We start from the raw sequence: 21,301 nt of genomic DNA, 5'->3' as shown, positions 1-21,301 counted from the left end.
AACACAAAATCTCAAATGTTCCAAAAGAAAGGTCACAGGAGAAAGGTAGGATACATCTATTTACTCTGACAAGCTTCAAACAACGCCTCCCTCATCAGATCCTTCCTGGGGTGGACTGAGGGTAAGGAGCAGTGAAGACTGTTCCAAGGCCCTTCCTCAATGCTCCATGTACATTCCCCTCCAGAGACGCCCTCGTCAGAAAGTTCCAATGGGGTTTAATGCTTCACTGACAAGTTGGTTTAATGGCAAAGGATTTCCTGGAACATGTATGAAAATTCCATTCCAACAATAGTGACTAAACTTCTAAGAAAATGGCAGACCTGAAATGGAAGTGAGTAGAGGCATTTTCCAGAACTTAGTGCAAGTTGCTATCAATTTTACAGTGTTAAAACAGGATCCTATAGGAAGACCAATGTCAATGAGACAGAAGACAAAGGTGACCAGGGTCACATATTTTCTAAACATGATAGCAAAGCCTGCAGCTTCGTAAGCAAAACATACAACTGCTAAACAAAACGAAACACAAATCCTCTATACCCCCCAAAAGTCAAGTAACTAGAGATGACACAGTTCCCTAAATCTTATTGCTAAACATGACTAAGAAATATGTTTACTTAAAACATAAAAATTGGAATTCATAAATTAGCAGACTTTTTAATTAACCTTAGTTTATAAAACCTAATGGTGTATCAAAAATTGAGCCCTTTATTTTCTTATGGTACCACCTTATATATATTTTTTAAAGACTTTATTTATTTATATATTTATCCATGAGAGACAAAGAAAGAAAGAGAAAGAGGGAGAGAGAGGGAGGCAGAGTCACAGGCAGAGGGAGAAGCAGGCTCCATGCAGGGAGCCTGACGTGGGACTGGATCCTGGGACTCCAGGATCACACCCTGGGCTGAAGGCAGATGCTTAACTGCTGAGCCACCCAGGCGTCCCTTATCTGTTTTTTTCTTAAAGAAAGAGCAAAAATAGGGCTTTCTCATTTCTCCTAACAGGCCAATTTACTCCCTTGCTTCCAAATAAAGAACTCTCTACTCCTAAATCCCACCCAGCACTGGGAGTGAGGCCTATTTTAAGCCACTGCTATTCCTGTATGGACAGCTGGCAGATTCCACCTGTCTGCAGGAGATGTTGTCAAAGTATCAAATGCCCCCAAGACCTCATGACATACTGTCACCTGCCTCTAATGCTTCTAATGTTAGACTTCCTATGATTTTACGCTCAGAAGTTAATCATGTGACTTCAAAATCTATTTCCAAGTCAGACAATAGATATTTACTTATCGAATACTCTGCACCAGGCACAGTGCTCGGTTCTAAGAGCACTGCAAATACATAGCTTGATCAATGTGTCCCTGCTCTCAGGAGCTTATATTCATACACAGGACCCTCCTCGGTCATTTCCTAATGAACTACAAATCTCACAGGGACACCTCACCAGTAGTGTCAAACACATGTTGGATTCAGAAGCCTATCTAGGTACAACTTACAAACTTGTCCATAGACTCTGGAAGGCAATGATAACATATGCCACACAAAGCAGCCACATCAAACATCAGACAGATACAAATGTCCTCAATGAGAGAAGAAATTACCCGGCACACCAAAGCTCCACTACGAGAAAACAAGTTAGGCTTCTAAGGCTGGACTTAGGTCCCTTTGTGGTTAAGTCCATCATAACCCAAGTGACCACTAACTAATGCCATCCATCTGCTGGTGACATGCAAAGCCTGTGAACTTTGCCTCAGGCACGAAGATCCTCAGTGGAAAGTTGACAGGTAATGGGGCTTATTTTTGCAACTACAGCCATATATCCTAATATCATACTTGATCCTATTCTTTTGCAAGAGGCTGGGACTTAGACATGCCATCAGCAAATATGACAGATTCCAGGGTATAATATCAGAAAAAGACATCTGCTGTCAACACAGAAGGCACAGCTCTGTCCTCCCATGCAGAATGCTTTTAAAAACTGCTGGCCACTGCCTCCTAGTGAGTCATGAAATCAACTTAGTGGGTGGCAAAGAGCATTAAATAAGAAAATAAAATAGAAATACCAGACTGCTGTGTGCAATAAGGATAAATATCTCTCATCAACACTTCTTCAATTTTTGTACATATGCACCAGGACCCACTGGCATTTGTGAGTGCTACATTGGCTTGTATAAAAATAAAGCATACTTATCACTGTCTCTCTTTGAAGAGCAGTCCAGCACAAGGGGCTGTTTCAGCATTTTTAAAAACTGAATTACAGGTGACACACAATGTTTCATTAGTTGCAGGTGTATAACTTGGTGATTCTCTAACAAGTCTATATATTATGCTGTGCTAATCGTAAGTGTAGCTGCCATTTGTCACCACACAACCCTATTACAATACCACTGATTATATTTCGTATGCTGTACCTTTTCTTTTCCTAAAGATTTATTTGAGAGAGAGAATACACAAACGAGCAAAGGGAAAGGGCAGTGGGAGAGAGAGAACCCCAAGCACATTCCATTCTGAGCATGGAGCCTGATGCAGGGCTCGATCTCGCCACTCTGAGATCATGACCTGAGCTGAAACCAAGAGTCAGATGCTTAACTGACTGAGCCACTTAGGCGCCCCTCCCACGTTGTCCTTTTTATCCCCATGACTTATTCGTTCCATAACTTGAACAGTTCTTGTATCTATGTTTGGGTTGCAGCAATCGACAAATGTGCACACTCCAAAGAGCTAGAAATGGAATGCATGATGATAGCATAGTTTTTAAAAAATGCATAAATACAAAAAAAAAGTTTATCAAAAGCAGATTCCTTGGTTTGTGGCCTTTGACACTAATATTTACCTTTTTGCCTTTGAAATTCTTTAACAACGATGGTATTATTGTCTGTAGTGGAATCTAGTCTCTAAAAGCTCCTCATTCCTCAACCAAACAAACTTAAGTAGCTACACAAAGCAGTTAGCTCAGACTGAATCATGGCTGCCTACGTAAGATGAAGTTATTAGAAGGTGACATTACTGTAGGTAGTTCTTGGGACTATGCTATTCAAAGACCTTGACTGACATTATGAGCAAATCATTCCGTTGTCAATCTCCAACCAATGTGATTCCATCTAGGGACAGATTCATTTGGGGCCTAAATTTTTGTACCATTTTTAGAAATAAAACTGTCTAGATGTAACATACACACAGAAAGAGAGTACATCTGAAGTGAAAATCCTGATGCATTTTCACAGCATGAGTATGCTCATTAACCATGACCCACATGAAGACGGCAATGAGACCAGCACCCCAAATCCTTCCTGGTGCTTGCTCCTAGTCATAATCCTTAGGAATCCCATAGATTAATTTTGCCCTAAAAAGAAAGCAAGGCTCAGGATCTGTGATTAGCCAGTACAAGCTGAAATTTACCCACTCTACCTTTCATTATTTTTATTGCTATCTTTCTCTTTACAGCACATGAAAATGACTTTCCACAATCACGACACAGTTCCCTTTAAAATAAATTTAAGGGGATCCCTGGGTGGCGCAGCGGTTTGGCGCCTGCCTTTGGCCCAGGGCGCGATCCTGGAGACCCGGGATCGAATCCCACATCAGGCTCCCGGTGCATGGAGCCTGCTTCTCCCTCTGCCTGTGTCTCTCTGCCTCTCTCTCTCTCTGTGACTATCATGAATAAATAAATAAAATCTTTAAAAAAAAAAAAAAAAAAAAAAAAAAAATAAAATAAATTTAAGTTGCACAAAAGTACATTGCTTTCAGAAAAATGTTAAGTATTTAACAAAAACAGGTGGTGCATAGATGGTACAAACCGAGCAGGTGGTAGATGACTAAAGTTTGAGAAACACTTGTTTCAGTTTGCTGATCAGTATGAAATGCTAAACAGGCTTAACTGATCATCCATCACTCTGATTTTCTGCAGATAAGGGTAGATTCTCTCTCCTGCTCATGGTGTATCACAAGGACTAATTTCCTGTCTTGCATATTTTTATAAAAGTTTAATGCTTTAGGAAAATAATAGGACATTGTTTTTATACTCTCTGTCTTGTATTTCTCTCATGCATAATCTTAATCTCAAATGGAATAAATGGATTCAGAATGCAAGGAAGCTTACCAGATTTGTCTTTCTTTAAATCTCTCTTTTACTTTTTAAAAGTTCATTTAGAAGTAGGATCAACTATAACAAAAGGCTACAAACAGCTCATACTGAATGTCTTTAATGTTCTAATAGGGGCAAAAATGAACGGACACTTACATGTACTTAACTTTCAAACAAACCAAAGGGGAAAGGGAAAGATTTCAAAAGAAATAGCAACTTCCTTTCTTGTCCTCTTCTCTCTGAATTAGTATAATCCCCTCTATGTTCTATTAAATCTAATGAGTTTAGCAGAGGAGACTCTCTGCATTTCTCTTATAAGACTAAGTATACCAGGAAAAGAAACCTGCATTTACCTATGAATATACTTTATAGATAATTAAGTCACCTTGTCAAAACAAAGATTTCCTTGCTTCTACTTTACATAATACCATCTGCCCAATGGATTCCCCTTTCATTTCTTTTACTAAACAGGGACTATATTAAAAAAAAAAAAAAAAAAAAAAAAAAAAAAAAAAAAAAAAGCTTAGAACCCCATTTAATCGGTCTTGGGTCTCCAGTGAGTGATTCATACAAAATAAAAGCAAAATCTCATGAGTTACTCATGTGAAGTTAAGGAAGTACTTATGTATTCAGGCATACACATTCACCCAGATTCATATACTCAGACAGTCATACAGATACATATATGTAAAACCTATTATTGTATAAGCTCTTTAAGCAATCTAAAAAATCTTATTTGTCAAAATGCAGTAAATTAAAGGACTTCTATTATTCTGGCAAGTAATATAAGTTAAAGCACTGTTTAGAACTTCATTAAAACCCAAACGCTGAGGTTAAGACAACATTTCTCTGAAAATAATTCCATCAAACTTAGCATTTAATGTCCTTCCTCAATGTGATCACTTTCTCTCTGCTGGTTCAGACACCAAAGGGAATTAGTTCTCCAGATACCAAGATGCTGATCAGGACAGCCAAATGGAGAAATTTAAAATATTACCAGCTTTGTTACCATTACTACTAGTTCTTTAGAAGGATAGAAAAAAGTAGTTCTTCCCAGCTTTCAAAGTTACCTTTTAATTCCCGAAGAAAATTACAATGTTTCTCCCTTAAGCCCTATAATAAAAATATGATGGAATACTTTTTTCTTGATCGATTCCTGCTCCTCTATCATTCCTTTATCACCAGCAATTCTATTCCAAGTAATCATCACACACTAATACTTACTCACCCAAGGTTCTTATAAGCATTGCTCTCTCAGTTCCAAGAATGATACAAAGTATTAGAAATCCATTCACAATGCTATAACAAAATCATACTTAATCCTATTTTATTTGAGCTCCTCCCATTTCACTTTAGACTTTAAAACAAGGAATAAATGTGTGCTCCATATGCAATTTACACATGTGCCATCAGATCCCAACACACAGGCAGTTGTATCTGTTCTTTTTTTTTTTTTTTTTCGTCAAGATGATGCTTACATCAGTAAGGGTTTCTAGTTTCATCTTTACATTTGATAGCATTTTTCAATTTTTCTATATTGGTATATTGCATTAGTTTCTAGATGTAAAAAGGAATTAAATGCAACTTGTAATCTTAAGGGTAGATGAAGTCAAACTCTTCACAATTTTAAGAAAATCCTAATATTCTTCATGAGTCAATATAAAAATGGAAATCTTTTCTGCTCTGGCATTTTAAAAATAGCTGATTTTAAACACGCAATTGTTTAACCATATTTTTAGAACACTTAAGTCAGCACATATGCAATGAATTACCATGTTGTTCACACTATGATGTAAATTAAGAATTATTTTTGATTGATCAATTAGTGTGATTTATATGGCCTTAGGAAGTGACAGCTCTTTCTCAATCCAGATTCCAAGGGTCACTAATTTTAAAAGGAACTCTAAAACAAATTAAAATGATCTACTCACAATTGCAATTTCAGGTTCACGAAACTATGCCACAGAACCATCATCAAAGCATGGTCTCGCTGCAAGGCCCCTCCAGGCCAGCCTCTATAGAACTACGGGAAACAATCCAGCAAAGCTAACCACCTGGTGACTCTTTATTCTGGGGCCAAATTTACAGTTTTTAGGCACATGCATTATTATCCTTATTACACCAACGTTATAATATATGTAACAGTGCCTACATGAAAAAAAGCAGTGTTCTGGAATGATAACAAGCTTGCTCAAGGTCAAGAGGATAGTGTGAAAATTAATAAAGGGAAACCTCACTGAAGTGCACTTGAGATGCTAGAAAGAGAGGCTGGTAGGGAGAGCTGTACAATTCAGTATCAGTTACAGGAAGAATTGTCAATTACAGAACTCTACAAGAAGAATCCCAATAAGGAAATATTTATGTTCTAACTCCTACAAGAAATCAACTACCACTGCAACTCAGCCAGTGAGAAACCATCATCACCCTGAATTCTTGATCCCCGCTAACAGACTCTAGTTCAAAACAACCTCTCTCAACTTCCTCCTTCTTTTCCATAAAATGATGTTCCTCTCTTGTTTTTTGGTCTTGCCTATAGTTTTGTCATAGCTTGCTTGCCCTGGATTCTAATTCTCTATTATTCTGGGATAAACCCATCTTTTGCTGGAAAAATGACTAGCAGGTTTATTTTTAAGGCTAACAGTAGCAAATGGTTGAACTAGAATTCAAAATCTGGTCTGATTCCAAACCCTGTGACGCCTAGCCACTCAATACACAGGCCAGCTTTCTTATAACCCATTGTCAGTCATCTTGCTCTATACACTAGTCTTACAAGTAAACATCCTAGACCCAGGGACCACATTTTAACTCTCTATGGATCCTGATCTATTAGAGGGAACTCAATGCACATCTAAAAATTAAACATAGCCAGCCAGTGGTTTCTCTTCTATTATCCTAAGAACTCACACAACATGAAGATTTATATAATAAGCCACAACCACAGATCACTTTATATAATCATCTTCCTCCCAAATTTTTAAATAAACACCTAGTAATTTTTTGGACAGGAGGTCTAAGTGAATTCTCAAATTATTGTGTCTGGAAACACAACACTTCATATCAACAATCATTCCTTGAAAAGAATGAAAACTGTCCTCTTTGATTAGAGATTGCCAAAATTGATGCTCTTCCCAATTTCTCCAAATGTTGAAAACAAAAAATATATGTATTGAGCACCTTTTAAAATGGACTGGAATATCTCTTTTGGGAGGTGGAAGAGCAGTTGTGAAACCAACACTCTTAGGCTTTCAGTTTTCCTGACCCCAGAGAACTGTCAAATGACTCGCTAGGACCAGCAAAAAAAAAAAAAAAAAAAAAAAAAACCGAGGAAGTGATGAAAGAGAGAAATTAAGAGAATCAGAAAGCCAAAAAGGCAGCAGGGAGTGCCACCCTCAGGAGAAAAGGGGTGGGACACACTCTTTGGAGTTCAAATGGCTAACCAAACAAAGATAGGGTAAAAGGCAAAGGTCTCCTTGGTGCTGTGTGGCACTCAGTGTGGCAGAGGCAGAAGAGCTCCATACCAGCTGCTCTCCCCCCCTGTGAGGTATGAGGCTCCTGGGGACCATTAATCATCATTAGAGGAAGCTGTGCTGCTGCAGCTTCCCACCCTGGGGTATTCAGAGTCCCCAGTGAAAGTGGCATAATGGCAGATCAGTGCTTGCAGCTGCCAATTCGCCCCAAATCTTCCCATTTGCAATTTGCACTGACAACTTCTAATTCAACACTCTCTCCTCCTGTTCACAGCACCCAAATTGATAGGCACTGTGGTTAGTTTTTATTTCCAAAATGATGCCAATCTGCTATTTTGAAGGGTCTCCCCAGCACCTCTCTCAGGAAGCAAATTCCATATGCTTCAGTTTATCATGAAGTCCAACTATCCCAACATACCTTCCAAATTCATTAAAAGTACATCTAAGCTCATCTTGCCTTATCGAGACAGAAAGACAAAAAAATTAATTTTTAATAAAATTGTTCTCAAAACCCCCCTACTTAAAGGTGTCTAGCTGTCATGTGTAAAGATGATGAATGAATAAAATGCACCTTTTTAAAAAGATTTATTTGAGAAAGAAAGAGAAAGCATGCATGGTGGGGAGGGGCAGGGGGAGAGGAACAAAGAGAATTTCAAGCAGACTCCCCACTGAGTATAGAGACCTACAAGGGACTTGATTTCATGACCACAAGATCATGACCTAAGCTGAAATCAAGAGTCAGACACTCAAATGACTGAGCCACTCAGGAACCCCTAAAATGTATCTTATCTGTGTTGTCAGAGGTTTGTGGTTTTGTTTTGTTGTCCTCGGGAAATTACGAAAAATTTACTTTTTTGACCTAATCTTTATTCAGAATATTTAATGGGGACACCAGTCACTTCCGATTTATTCTTGACTTTAAAATGCTTTGTGGATGATCTAATTAAATCTTTCTATTAAGAGATGACCATGAGGATAGATTTAAAAGTTCTGTGGAGCCAGAACTCCCAGAGAATACAGTGCCAATGTGAGCTGAGAAAGGGAGGGAGCGGCTCTGCCAAAGAGGAGCATCCAATGCCCTGATTCCAGAGTTTGAACATGAAGCTAGCTGATCACATATCTCCACACTAAAGGCAGTGTGCAATGAGCTTTCAGGAATGAGAATGTCGTTAATGTTCTATGTTTAAAGATTTATTTATATTGGAGAGAGAGAGAGAACAAAAGAACCTGAAGGGGAATGATGGGCAGAGGGAGAGAGAATCTCAAGCAGACTTCCCATTGAGCCGGAGATGGAGCCTGAGGCAGGGCTCCATCTCATGACCCTGAGATCATGACCTGAACTGAAATCAAGAGTTAGATACTCAACTGACTGAGCCATCCAGGTGCCCAGAGAATTTCAACTAATATTTTAAAGGAAACATACAAGCAGGAGTCAGCCTATAACATTTAAAACTAAGAAGAAACTTCTAACTCATCACATTTTTCATCTTTGCTTTTTTTTTTAGAACTATAAAAATACTACTTTGGAGAACTCCAACATTACAGAAATGTGACTTCAGAAATCCAAAGTTACTGCCCATAATCCCACTCCACAAAATTACTATAATAACTATAAAATGTTTATTAGTTCAGAATATTTTTCCTATGAAAAGACTAATATATATAAATGCCTTTAAAATACACAAATTGCGTCATGCCACATGTCCCATTCTTCATCTGTATGTTTATCTGGCTGGTGTGCAGTGATGTCTGTTACAAAGATGTTCACTGAAAACCTAGTTGGGTTTTGTTTTTGTTTTTGTTTTTGTTTTTTAAGCTAGTTTTAGGGATGCCTGGGTGGCTCAGTGGTTGAGTGTCTGCTTTTAGCTCAGGACATGATCCCAGGGTCCTGGGATCAAGTTCCACCTCAGGCTCCTCACCAGGAGCCTGCTTCTCCCTCTGCCTATGTCTCTGCTTCTGTGTGTCTCTCATGAATAAATAAATAAAATCCTTTATTTAAAAAAATAAAAGCTAATTTTAATAGCAAAATAATAGGACAATAACCACAACACTTTAACAAACATCAGAATAGTCATTAGAAACTCTGAATACAGTTTTTTTTTTTTTTTTTTTTTTTAAGGCAGGGATTAAAAACAGTGTTTTTGCTTTTAATTGGTCACACTGTTATTCTGGAGAGGATGACTCCCTGAAATAGGTCAGTTTTTTCAGTAATCCTAACAGGAGCACTACATTCCTGCTAAAACACATAACAAGAGGAAAACAGATCGCAAAAAATTATTTTTGCTGATTTCTATACTTAGCTTTGGTATTAAATTCTTGTGTCAGATGCTAAAATTTCAATTAAAAAAAAAGGCCCAATTCTTCACATAGTACTTAATAGCAAACATTCTTTGACCTATATATTATCTCCTTGATCCACCTACACAGTATGACAGGTCAAGGGAGACAGTAATGCTCTTCCTATTTTAGAGATGAAGAAATTGAGACTCAGAACTGAGGGTACCAAGAGCACAGAGTAAGTAACTGGGTAGAAATGTTGGGTGTCTTGATCTAAATTTCAGAGCTTTTTCCACCTCAATGTGTACTTTCCAGTACTCAAGAAATCAGCTGCACCTTAGAGGAACATTACATCATTCCGCCAGGATCTTCCATTGCTGTAATACAGGGTAAGATGAAAATGGTTAAACAGAGGGTCAAGAGAAGGGGGGGGAAAAGACAAAACAAATGTATGAAGGTGTTTGCTTTCTTTCACGTGTGAAGACCATGAAGGTTGACTGATACATGATAATTGAGTAAGTTCTATGCCAATGAAATCAGAGTCATGACTTCCAAATGATAATACAGTCATTCCAAACACATCCCCTAGGTGGGTCCATCTTAGCAAATCCCCAACCAGGATGTCACCTCTCTCTTCTCTGCACTGAGAGCAACAATCATTAAATGACCACACTCATGGACTCCTATGTGGCTTAGTGAGTAGAGCATGCAACTCTTGATCTTGGGGTTCTAAGTTCAAGCCCCACATTGGGTGTGGAGATTACTTAAAATCTAAAAAAAAAAAAAAAAATGACCACCACACTCATCTCCACCCCATCCATGCATGACCTCAGAACCTTTCCACATCATAATCCAGAGCTTAACACTGTCAATCTATCAAAATTGGTATATAAAGTAAAACTCTAATCTCTGTCTCTGGAAATGAAGAGTTGGAGTCCATTACTAATAGCTGGTTCCTAAAACCAGCTTATTTTTGCAGGTAAAAAAGAGTCTTTTAAACATAGGTTGGATTTACCAAGTCTCTTTCATCAAAACAGATTATTTAGATAAATGACACAAGAGCTAGAGATTTCAAATTGACATGAATAGGTTTCACTTCTAAGAAAATAACTGCCCCAGTATTCTTTCCTCTGCTGAACATGGTCAATGGGCATCAGTCACTGCAGAAGACAGTAGGATTACTTCATGTATTTATTTCTAACACTGCCCAGAAATAGGTAGTGCCTACCTATGGCTGTTTAGCAGTAGTAACTTTTGTGTATAAAGTTACAAATACTAGAAATACTAGCCTTTCTTACCCCTAAAAGAAAAACATATTACCAAATCATCTAGTTAAGAGTATATTTTTTCTCCAAGATCAAACCAAATACAGAAATATTTTAAACAATTTCCATCAACAATTTTTAATTCACTGATAACATCAAAGCAAAGATCAGAGATTTGATTCCAAGGAAGAATGCATTCATCACTAATTCAAAAGGGACTCTTACTAAGAATTACAAACACTTAAAGAGGAGAATAAGGGCAGCCCAGGTGGCTCAGTGGTTTAGCGCTGCCTTCGACCCAGGGCATGATCCTGGGGACCCGGGATCGAGTCCCGCATCGGGCTCCCTGCGTGGGGCCTGCTTCTCCCTCTGCGGGGCCTGCTTCTCCCTCTGCCTGTGTCTCTGCATCTCTCTCTCTCTGGGTCTCTCATGAATAAATAAATAAAATCTTTAAAAAAAAAAAAAAGAGGAAGAATAAAATTACCCATGCAGACTTGGAATGAAACTAGAGATATCGATAAAGGTATAGTTTTCAAATATACATAGAAGGATGAATAGAGAAATAGATGGAGGAGTATTAATGTTGATGATGATACTGTGTGTTTATACGTGCATTTTTACATTTTCTAGCCCTATCTACAGAGAGTACCTAGAAGCAATGAAACCTAGGGCACCTGGGTGGCTCAGGTGGTTAAGCATCTGACTCTTGGTTTCAGCTCAGGTCATGATCTCCAGGATGTGAGATCAACCTTTGTGCTGGACCATGCACTCTGCAGGAAGTCTCCTTGAGATTCTCTCTCTCTTTCTCCCTTTGCCCTTTCCCCAGCTTGAGTACTCATGCATGTGGGCTCCCTCAAAAAATTGACTAATCAAAAAAGAAGCAATGAAGCCACAATCATAATGATCAGCCTAGCACCCATATCATTGTTTAAAAACACCATTCCTCGCTAAATGGAGCCAGAGCTACTTAGAAAAGTAGCTGAATCCAGAATTGGGGCAAGAAAAGCACAGAATAAACCAGAAACATTCAGTGGTGACAGAAAGTGCTCAAAAAATGATGGGAGCATGTCAAAAGGATAGAGGTATCATCTTTCAAAGAGCTCCATCTAGCCAAAACTAGCCAACGTGACCATCAAATTATAAGAATCAATGAGTCCATACTGAGATGGATATACGGATAATGCGTGGATGGATGTAGATAAAAAGGTACGTAAAAATAGGAAGAAAAGAATACCCCTTCTTATAGTGAAAAGCTAACAAACAGAAGGAATGCAGTTAGAAAATCACTATTTGCCAACCATCCTAATAATAATCGATTCAAGTAAAAACCATAAATGGATGCTAAAACCAGTGTATTCCAGTTTGAGGAGCAACAGGATATTCAGGTGGCCTCAAAATATCCACCCATATGATACAAGATAAAGGCGAAAATAGTAACTTGATAGTGGAGAAGTCTGGCAGATATACTTGAATCAAGTCCAAATTAACGTCACCAATAAAGAGACAAATTGACACCATGTGACTCCCAACAGGATGTTCTGAGGAAGACACACTATCACTTCTGTGGTACCTAAAAATGTACAACCTAAATCCATACTCATGAGCAACAAACAAATCCAAATTGAGAGAAATACCACAAAAGACCCAGCTTGTACTCTAATATGAGTAACATGCAAGACAAAAAACTGAGGGACTGCTTTCCAGTAAGAGATACTAAAGAAATATAACTAAATAAAAACCTGGTATCTCGGATTTTGTTTCACTGTAATGGACATCATAGGGATTATCAGTGAAATCTGAATAAATTTGGTAGATTAGACAATAGAGCCCCACCAGTGCTAATTTCTTGATTTAGATAACTGTGCTGCAGTTATGTAAGAGAATGTCTTACTGCTAATAAATAAATAACACACACACAGAGATATATTTAGGAAGTAAGAGTAGAGAGCAAAAAGGATTCAAGTAAATGTAATAGATGTGAGTATTTGGGGGAATCTGGATAAAGATGATACAGGAATTCATTTATATAGGTCTGAAACTATGTCAAGATAAAAGTTCATAGGATAGGGGTGCCTGGGTGGCTCAGTGGGTTAAGTGCCTTTAGCTCAGGTCAAATACCAGGGGCCTGAGACCAAGTCTCAAATTGGGATTCCTGCACAGCAGGGAATCTGCTTCTCCCTCTGCCCCTCCCCCTGCTCATGCTCACGCACGCACGCGCACGCATGCTCTCTCTCTCTCTCTCAAATAAATAAAATCTTTCCTTAAAAAGTTGATAGGATAAACAAGAATCTTAATAAAAGACAGTAAGTTTCTTCTTCTAAATAAATACTTCATCAAGTGAATTCACAGGCCATTCTGAAACTTTTGTTGGTCTCAGAACATTATCTTCTAACAGTAACAAATGGTGAAACCTCATTTTCTTCTATCAAAGTCTGGCTCTGGAAGGGAGGGTACTGCTAAATCTTTCTTGTCAGTCCTGTAACCCAGGCTTCTTAGCAGTGACAGACTAACTAAACCTACAGCAAACAAAGCAGTAACTGGTTTACACAAAAGCCACTGAGGTTTCAAATCCTCTGTGACCACAATGTTGGGTCTTCAAATCCTGATGCTCCCAAGAACACTTTTTACAGAAGACTGTACAAAATAATGGTTCTTGGCAACCTCCCACCACCTTCACTACACTCAATCCCATCTGCCCTCTCCAAGTACAACGGGACACTGCATTTAACCCAGCAACTGTTACAGAAGCGCATTTATTACCAAATGGAAGACTTGTACAACACAGGCATGAGCTCAGTTCTCCAATTTAAGATGCCTAAAAACCAGCAAAAATTATATATAAATGTGGATGGCCTCTATAAATGTTTAAGAGTTCCAGGGAAGTTACATCACATGGTCATGTGCCTGCTATGCCAGCCATGTAGCTAAAAAAAAAAAAAAATACATATTAAAAAAAATTGAATCGGGAAAGAAACTAAAATATTGATCACACATGCCTCCAAGTGAATTTGCTAGTTTCTTAGTAGACTTTGGTTTTTCTGTGCTTTTCTTGGCATAAGCATTTCACCCAATGAGGTATTTGCAATAACAAGTCAAATGCCTCATATGGCAGTCAACTGAGGGAATAGTGAGATGCTCCAATGCTGGGGAAACCAGCTGGGTAGACTTAAGGAGAGATGTATGTTCCCCACATGGAACATCCTGAAGGGATTTTTGAGGGTAATATCAACCATATGTAATTTTTCACCTTTTGGTTTCTCTTCTAAATCACTTACAGTAGAATTGGGTAGAATGGGATTGGCCCAGAGTAGACTCTAGAGGTTACAGGAAAAAAAAAGCATTATATTTGTGATGAAACCTGTTTACATTGGTTAATGCATACTCAGGGGGCAGGGGTAAGAATTTTTCCAAAGGTTTCAAACTATTGCAAAGTACAAAAGCATTGTTCCTTTAAGAAACCTGGTGGTATTGAGGTATAATAGCATTGCACCGTCTTCAGAAAGCAGGCTGGGCTCTGAAGAGAAAAACTAAAACCGCTGGGGTATTGATGGTTTAGAATGATTACAAAAAGTACTATGGAGAAATTAAATTTAGTTTTCTCAATAGAAGCTGAGTATATACAATCAAAGGTGAGATCAGAAGTTATGAAAAGGGCCTGGGGCAGCTCATTACTAAGTACAGGGAGAAAACAAAAATAATCAGAAGCAAATACGGAATAACTCGGAGTTGGAAGTTGCTGTATCTCAGTGTCAGATGCGAAGCAGGGTGGGCACAACCGTTTGTCCCGATCCAGGGCAGATGGGGACAGGAAGTGTCAAAAGATAGCATGGGCTCCTGGATCAGCCACACTCCAAAGCTGCAACCATGTGGGCAGAGAGGACACTTGTTTGGAGGGGGCCTGAGATTTCTAGCCCAGGACAGCTCAAGGCTCTTTTTTTTTTTTTTTTTTTTTAAGCTCAAGGCTTTCTTATAGGACCTTTGAGAGCCTCCAGACAGGGAATCCAAGCAGTCAGGCTGGGGGGAATGTTGACAACTCTGCTCTTGAGCAACTCACCTTACATCATAACATTTGGGAATAAGATAAATAAGATAAAATAAATAAGAAATAAATAAATAAGATAAATCTCTGATCCAGCGATTCTCCCTGGTACCCCTATCACTCCCTGAGGTAGTGCTGGAAATCTGTGGGGGCACTCACTGGCACGATGATTGGAGTGGGGACCAGGGGTGCTAGAAGTCCTACAATGCAGAGTCCCATGCAATGCACAATTATTATGCTTCTAGTGCAACTTCCACATAGCTGGCCAGACATTTGTAAAGGTAAAATAACAAACATTTTATAATTACTTGAGGGGAGACCCTAACAACGCTTCACATTTAACACTAAGGGTTCTTCTTTTTCAGTTTAAACACACACAGATTGTATACCCTTGTTCATAGCAGCATTATTTACAACAGCCAAAAGGTGGAAGTAAACCAAGTGCCCGTCAATGGATGGAGATATAAACAAAATGTGGTATATGCATCTCTACACCCGGTGGAATAGTATTTAGCCCTAAAAAGGAAGCAATATGGATGAACCATATTACAATACAATTCTTGCAATATGGATGAACCTAGAGGATGAATCATGCTAGATGAAATGAACCAGAAACAGAAATACTGTATTCGGCTTACATGGAGTATCTAGAGTAGTCAAATGCACAGAAACAGAATGGTGGCTGCCAGGAGCTGAGGGTAGAGGGAGGGAGATTGTGTTTAATGGGCACAGTTCCACAGTGGGAAGACGGAAAAGTTCTGGAGATGGATGGTGGTGATGGCTGCACGACAGTATGAACGTACTTAATGCCACAGAAAGGTATAATTAAAAATGGTTAAATTTTATGGTATGTATATTTTAGCACATTTTTAAAAGTTCATACGCACTCACACACACAGAAGTGTGCAAACCACAAGACGACTATACTGTGTTGTGCCAAAACTTAACCACAATCTGTTCCCCACTGCAGAAAATCCAATCACAGATGGCGCCAGTGCTCCCGGCGCCTGAGCCCCCAGCACCACCCTCCTGCTCTGGCAGCCTTGACAGCTGGTTCCTCATGTGGAGTCTACGAGGAGGCGCCAGCATCTGGTAGCATCATGGGGTCTTCCAGTGTGGCTGTGCCCATGCATTCACATCCTGATACATGTATTTTATTATCAATTATCTTCCTTTTATTTTTCTATTACAGCATACAGAGATCATACAATTCGGTGTATATGAATCTAAATATTGTTTATAAATTTCATTTCATGACAGGATTGGGGGCACTGAAAAATATTTGTTATAGAAAAAGGAGAGAGTGGGCCTGGCTCTGAGACAGATGGGGACTACTGCTCTGGTCTCAGGGGACACACAGGAGTAGGAGCAGCGGAATTGTTGAAGTTCCTCTGCTGTGAGAACCAGACTCAGTAAGTCTCCGTGGACTGAATATAAAAGCCACCCTTCTCCAAGAATTAAGGTTCTTATGGTGAAGGTCTGGTGGTAATGTGCCCACTCCCCTGAAAAGGAAGAAATAGGGCGGAAAACTAGCAAGGGCCTGACTCTCCTTTGTGATGAAACACAGGCATACTTAAAATAATCAAATTCATGCCTGGTAATAAACTCCGACAGAGATGAGGTGAACCAGGGTATATATTTTTCAGTCATGGGAATCACTGTATCCTGTCAAAAGAGATCAGGATTTAACTGAGAAGGCCACAGTGTGTCAATTGCAATGACACATATATTGTTGCTCTATTGTGATCATCCTTCTTTTCTATCTCAACACTGGGACATGATTAATATTTTACATACTGTCCAAAAGGGGAATGTGACTTACCAGAAACTGTCCTCAATATTTCAAATACAGATCCCCCCTCTGCCAAGAGAAAATCCTGCCCAGCTGTAGATTTCTCATTTGCAAAACATAAGAGCAATGAAATTCCATTACTTAGAGAAACTGGCTGTTCCACCAAACCCTTGGCAACGGAAGCTGTACTTATCTTTCTGAACAATAGCCTCAGAAAATGTATTCTCTTTAAAAAAAAAAAAAAAAAAAAAAAAAAAAAAAAGACAGTAAGTATGCCTTTGAGCTCTTGAGAAAGTGCTCTTGCCCAAGCAAATTCCTGTTAGGGAAAATCTACTCCCCTGACCTGGGAAGCACAAAGATTGACCCTAAGACAGGCAGTAAAAAGAGCTCCAAAGTTTAAGAACCCTTCAAAAAGTCAATGGGGATGTAAAAATATGAATAATGTCCTTAAAACAAAATCAAGTATCCTTTTAATATGTAAGTTACCACAATGTACCTGCTCCCTCAGAAAAGTGACTCTTATACCCTAACATGTTCCATTTGTTTTCCTTGTGAGGTTTAACTGTATGTTTTCCTGAGGACAGAAGTGATCCTGCAGTGTGCTGCTTCTCTCACATTGAGGAATTCATCCAAAAAAGAATGGAAAGGCGAGACTCTGATCTCTGTCTTCCCCAGGCTCCCTGCTCCAGGAGACACATGCAGCCAAACTCCAGCGGGTTATGTGAGCTTCGCTCATGGCTTATCTCATAGTCAGAGTTCCCACTCAGTCCAAGGTTTTGAAACAGACCATAAAAACGCTCAAGAAATACAGACGCTCCGGCAACGTGTTCAGAACAAGCACTGGCGGCATCAGGGCTGTTTTTCCGGTTTCCCATTTAATGTGCTGTGTTATGGCCATGGCCCATGGTGACCTCCTGGTGGGATTCAACATATTATCTTGGACTCTCCTAACTAATTTCTTCCTCATATGAGACCCAAAAACTTAGTCCATGTATTTCCCCGTTAAAAGAGCAATCAAAACGGTCAAAAAACACCAGCAAGAAATAGTCATTTGTGCCCAAATTTGCACCAAAAGTCCATACAAGGAGGCAACAAAAGGTTCCCTTTCAGCAACCTGGAGCATCCTAAGACACCATGTGACCCTATTCCAGTGCACTGGACGGTGGGGTGAGAGATCTAGCCCAGTCCATCCCCGCCAGAGCAAATCCATAAACCCACTCTGCAAAGGCTTAAAATGCTCCACGAACAACTGAAAATGAAGTTGGGGATGGTGTGAGTAACTATCCTGACTCTTGAGCTTGGCCTGCACATCCTTGAACAATCCCCTTGTACACCTGACATCAGACAAACCCAGAAGAGAGACCACCACTCTCACGGCAATAACTGCATGCTGCAAGCCAGGAGGGACATGAGCAAGCCTCCGGGCCGACACAATTTTACCCTGGTAACCAACGTGAACATCGACACAATTTGCACAACAGGGGTTGCTCATCTGGTTCTAACTAACATACAACTCTCCGATGGCTTTCACACAAAGCTATAACTGAAGCATACTAAACCGATGCAAGGCCGCAGGAAGACAGCCAAATTGTGAACATGCCACTCATAATCTGGCTTCTCTATATTTAATATAAACAAAAACTTAACACCAAGGCAATCAGCGCTCTATATAGTCCCACACAACGGGAGAGTTCTCCTGTCCAACCATCCACCAGCTTAGGCTTCCCTCCCCGACCAAACATCTTGCACTGAACCAGACGAAGATGGGATGGCATTCAGCCTATTAAAAGACACTGGCCAGCGTTCACATACCTCAATAATCCTGTCATGAATTTGCAGGCCTCCGTCCTTGGCTGCGGGCCCACTGTCAACTATTTTGGATACAAAGATTCCTTCAGTGGACGATCCATCTTGGTTGTCCTTTGGGTTAAAAAAACACACATATGAATGCTAGGCATTAACTTGGTCATGAAAATAAAGCTTACACTCTTAGGCAGTAATGGACTCTTGCTCATATCAAAGTGGCAATGGGGTGAAAGCCCATCTGTTACCCCTAATTTCTGTTTTAACCTAAAATTAACATATACACATGGTAAAATACTTCATATCATACAAAAAGTATAAAGTAAGTCCCTGCTATCTCCTACCCATTGCCCTTTTTTCCACTATATACCATCTATTTGTAGTTTACATATCCTTTCCAAAACATTTTTTCATGTATTACTTTCCTAAACATTTATCTGTTCCTTTTTCATGCACATGGAAGCTATATGTGTGCAGGGGGTATGCTCTCCACACTCTGTGCATCTTGCCTCTTCTACTTAAGTTTACAAATCTTGGACTCTGTCTGCCTTACTCCCTTAGGAGGATGAACAGTTTCCCAATATCAGGATAATTAGCACTGTTTCCAACTGTTGCTCTCGGAGACAATGACATTTCTAAGACCTTCCTACCTGTACTACAAAATGTCTTTTGCATTATGTATCTGGGGAAAATCCCTAGCAATGGAACTGACGGGTCCAAAGATATGTAGATTTGATGGATATTGCCAAATTATGCACTGATAGCTCATTAGGGTCTTTTCCCATATCCTCACCAGCTTAGGGTACTATTAAAACTTTTAAATATCCAATAATCTGATTGTGAAAATAGGTGTTTTATGTGTGCTCAGATTTACATCAGAAAAGCTCACCACCACCACCCCAAGCCTAATAAATTCTCATCTCCAATCGCAAATCCCTTTAGATCTTTCAAAGTCTGGACTGAAACTTTCTGAGAAAGGCGATGGCTTGCTGCTCAAACTCCTTCCATTATTTTAAATCAAAAAGTTTCAATAAGCTCATAAAAAAACCCTCACAGCTTGTTCATGAACTTCTTTCCAAACAGCACTGGGATGAATTCTCTCCAAGTCTGTGGATTAAATTTCTAGTGATTAACAGACGGATTTTTTTTTTTAACAGACGGATTTTTAAGTTAAATGGCACAGTATGTATTGTTCCCAAACAAAAGCATTTGAAAAGTAATTTCAGGATCTTCCAGAAAAACTTCGAATCATGGTAAATTCTTTATCATAATGCCATAAGATCTATTTTAATAATAATAATTTCTGCAAAAGGAATACATACAAATTCCATTTGTTAACAAGTAACTACGAAGATATAAAATTTTTCTCTTTAAACAGCAAAATAAAACAAAACCCTACCTTCTAAAGGGGAAAGGGATGATTTTAAATGTGGTTCAATCTACCCCTCCAAGTGGGAGAGCAATGGCTTAAGGGTGAGAAAAATCAACATTCCGAACCTCTTCTCTCTCCCTCCCTCTGACCTCACCCCTTCTCTCAAAGACCCACATACATACTCTATAATGTTATAAATAGGATTCAAAAGAAACCAAAATCACAACCTAAAATGAGCGGTAAGTGTTCTTCCCAACATTTATTCCCCAATGACAAAGACAGGTCTTCTAAAATGCCATCTGGATTTTATCAACACTCTCCCAAGAGAAAAGGGTCAGAGAGACTGTGGGTGCTGTACTAGATCAGCTATCCTCAAAAGGCAGTCCTGCTCAGCATCACGGCACCCTGCACCAGCACACCACACACTAACCCTTCACTGTCTGAATTTCTCCCTGCCTCTTTCTCTCTCACAGCTGCCTTATGAATGCATTAATCCCATTCGTGTATCTCCCTATGCAGATCTCAAATGTAAGTACACAGCTGTGCAACAGGTTCTATTTACTGAGAACATACTAGGTAGGTAGTGAGTACTCTATGTCCTGTTTGATCCTCACAATAACCACAAATGTTAAATACTATACTATTATCCATTTCATAGGTGAAAAATCTGAGACAGAGAGGTTAAGTAACTTTCCCAAGGTCACACAGCTAAAAAGTAGCATAGGTCTGTTTAAACTGTGGACAGTTCAAGTCCCTTACAGGCTCCAAGTGCAGTACTGCCTCCCACAGAGAAAAATCTCAAAAATATAAATGAATTCACAAGTTCCACATTCCAGGCTATGGAGGATCCCACTGGACAAACCTGAAGAGCCTCAATGGATCGCAAAGGATTTACAGACAACCTTGAATTCTATAAGAGGTGATGTCAATATATCCAATGAAAAGATATTTGCATTTCTTGGCTGGAGAGGAAGAGGGAGATGGGGGAGGGGATTTGGGCTTTGATTTGTTTTGCAGAATACTATATTGTGCACAATATTTTTAGGAGAGTAAGTAAGTTCAAGCAAAAAACAGAGGCACAGGCAAAAGCAAACAGTACAATTCAGGTTAAATTAAGACAGTGGTAGGAGATGGAAACAGAATGCAAAAAAAAAAAAAAAAAATACAGAAAGCACAAAAATCAAAGAAAGCCAAATCGATTCC

General features: G+C 39.2%; 1 protein-coding gene across 1 annotated transcript in view; it reads right to left on the bottom strand.

The window, feature by feature from the left end:
* Window positions 1–21,301, bottom strand: part of PDZRN3 (PDZ domain containing ring finger 3) — a 237,565-nt gene that overhangs the window by 197,242 nt on the left and 19,022 nt on the right. Inside the window, exon 3 of the mRNA XM_038565837.1 lies at window positions 18,736–18,843. Coding sequence (XP_038421765.1) covers window positions 18,736–18,843 — 108 coding nt within the window. The remainder of the gene's footprint in view (window positions 1–18,735; window positions 18,844–21,301) is intronic.

This window comes from Canis lupus, chromosome 20, assembly GCF_011100685.1.
Source record: "Canis lupus familiaris isolate Mischka breed German Shepherd chromosome 20, alternate assembly UU_Cfam_GSD_1.0, whole genome shotgun sequence".
Taxonomy (NCBI): Eukaryota; Metazoa; Chordata; class Mammalia; order Carnivora; family Canidae; genus Canis; species Canis lupus.
This window is presented reverse-complemented; position numbering and strand designations above follow the sequence as displayed.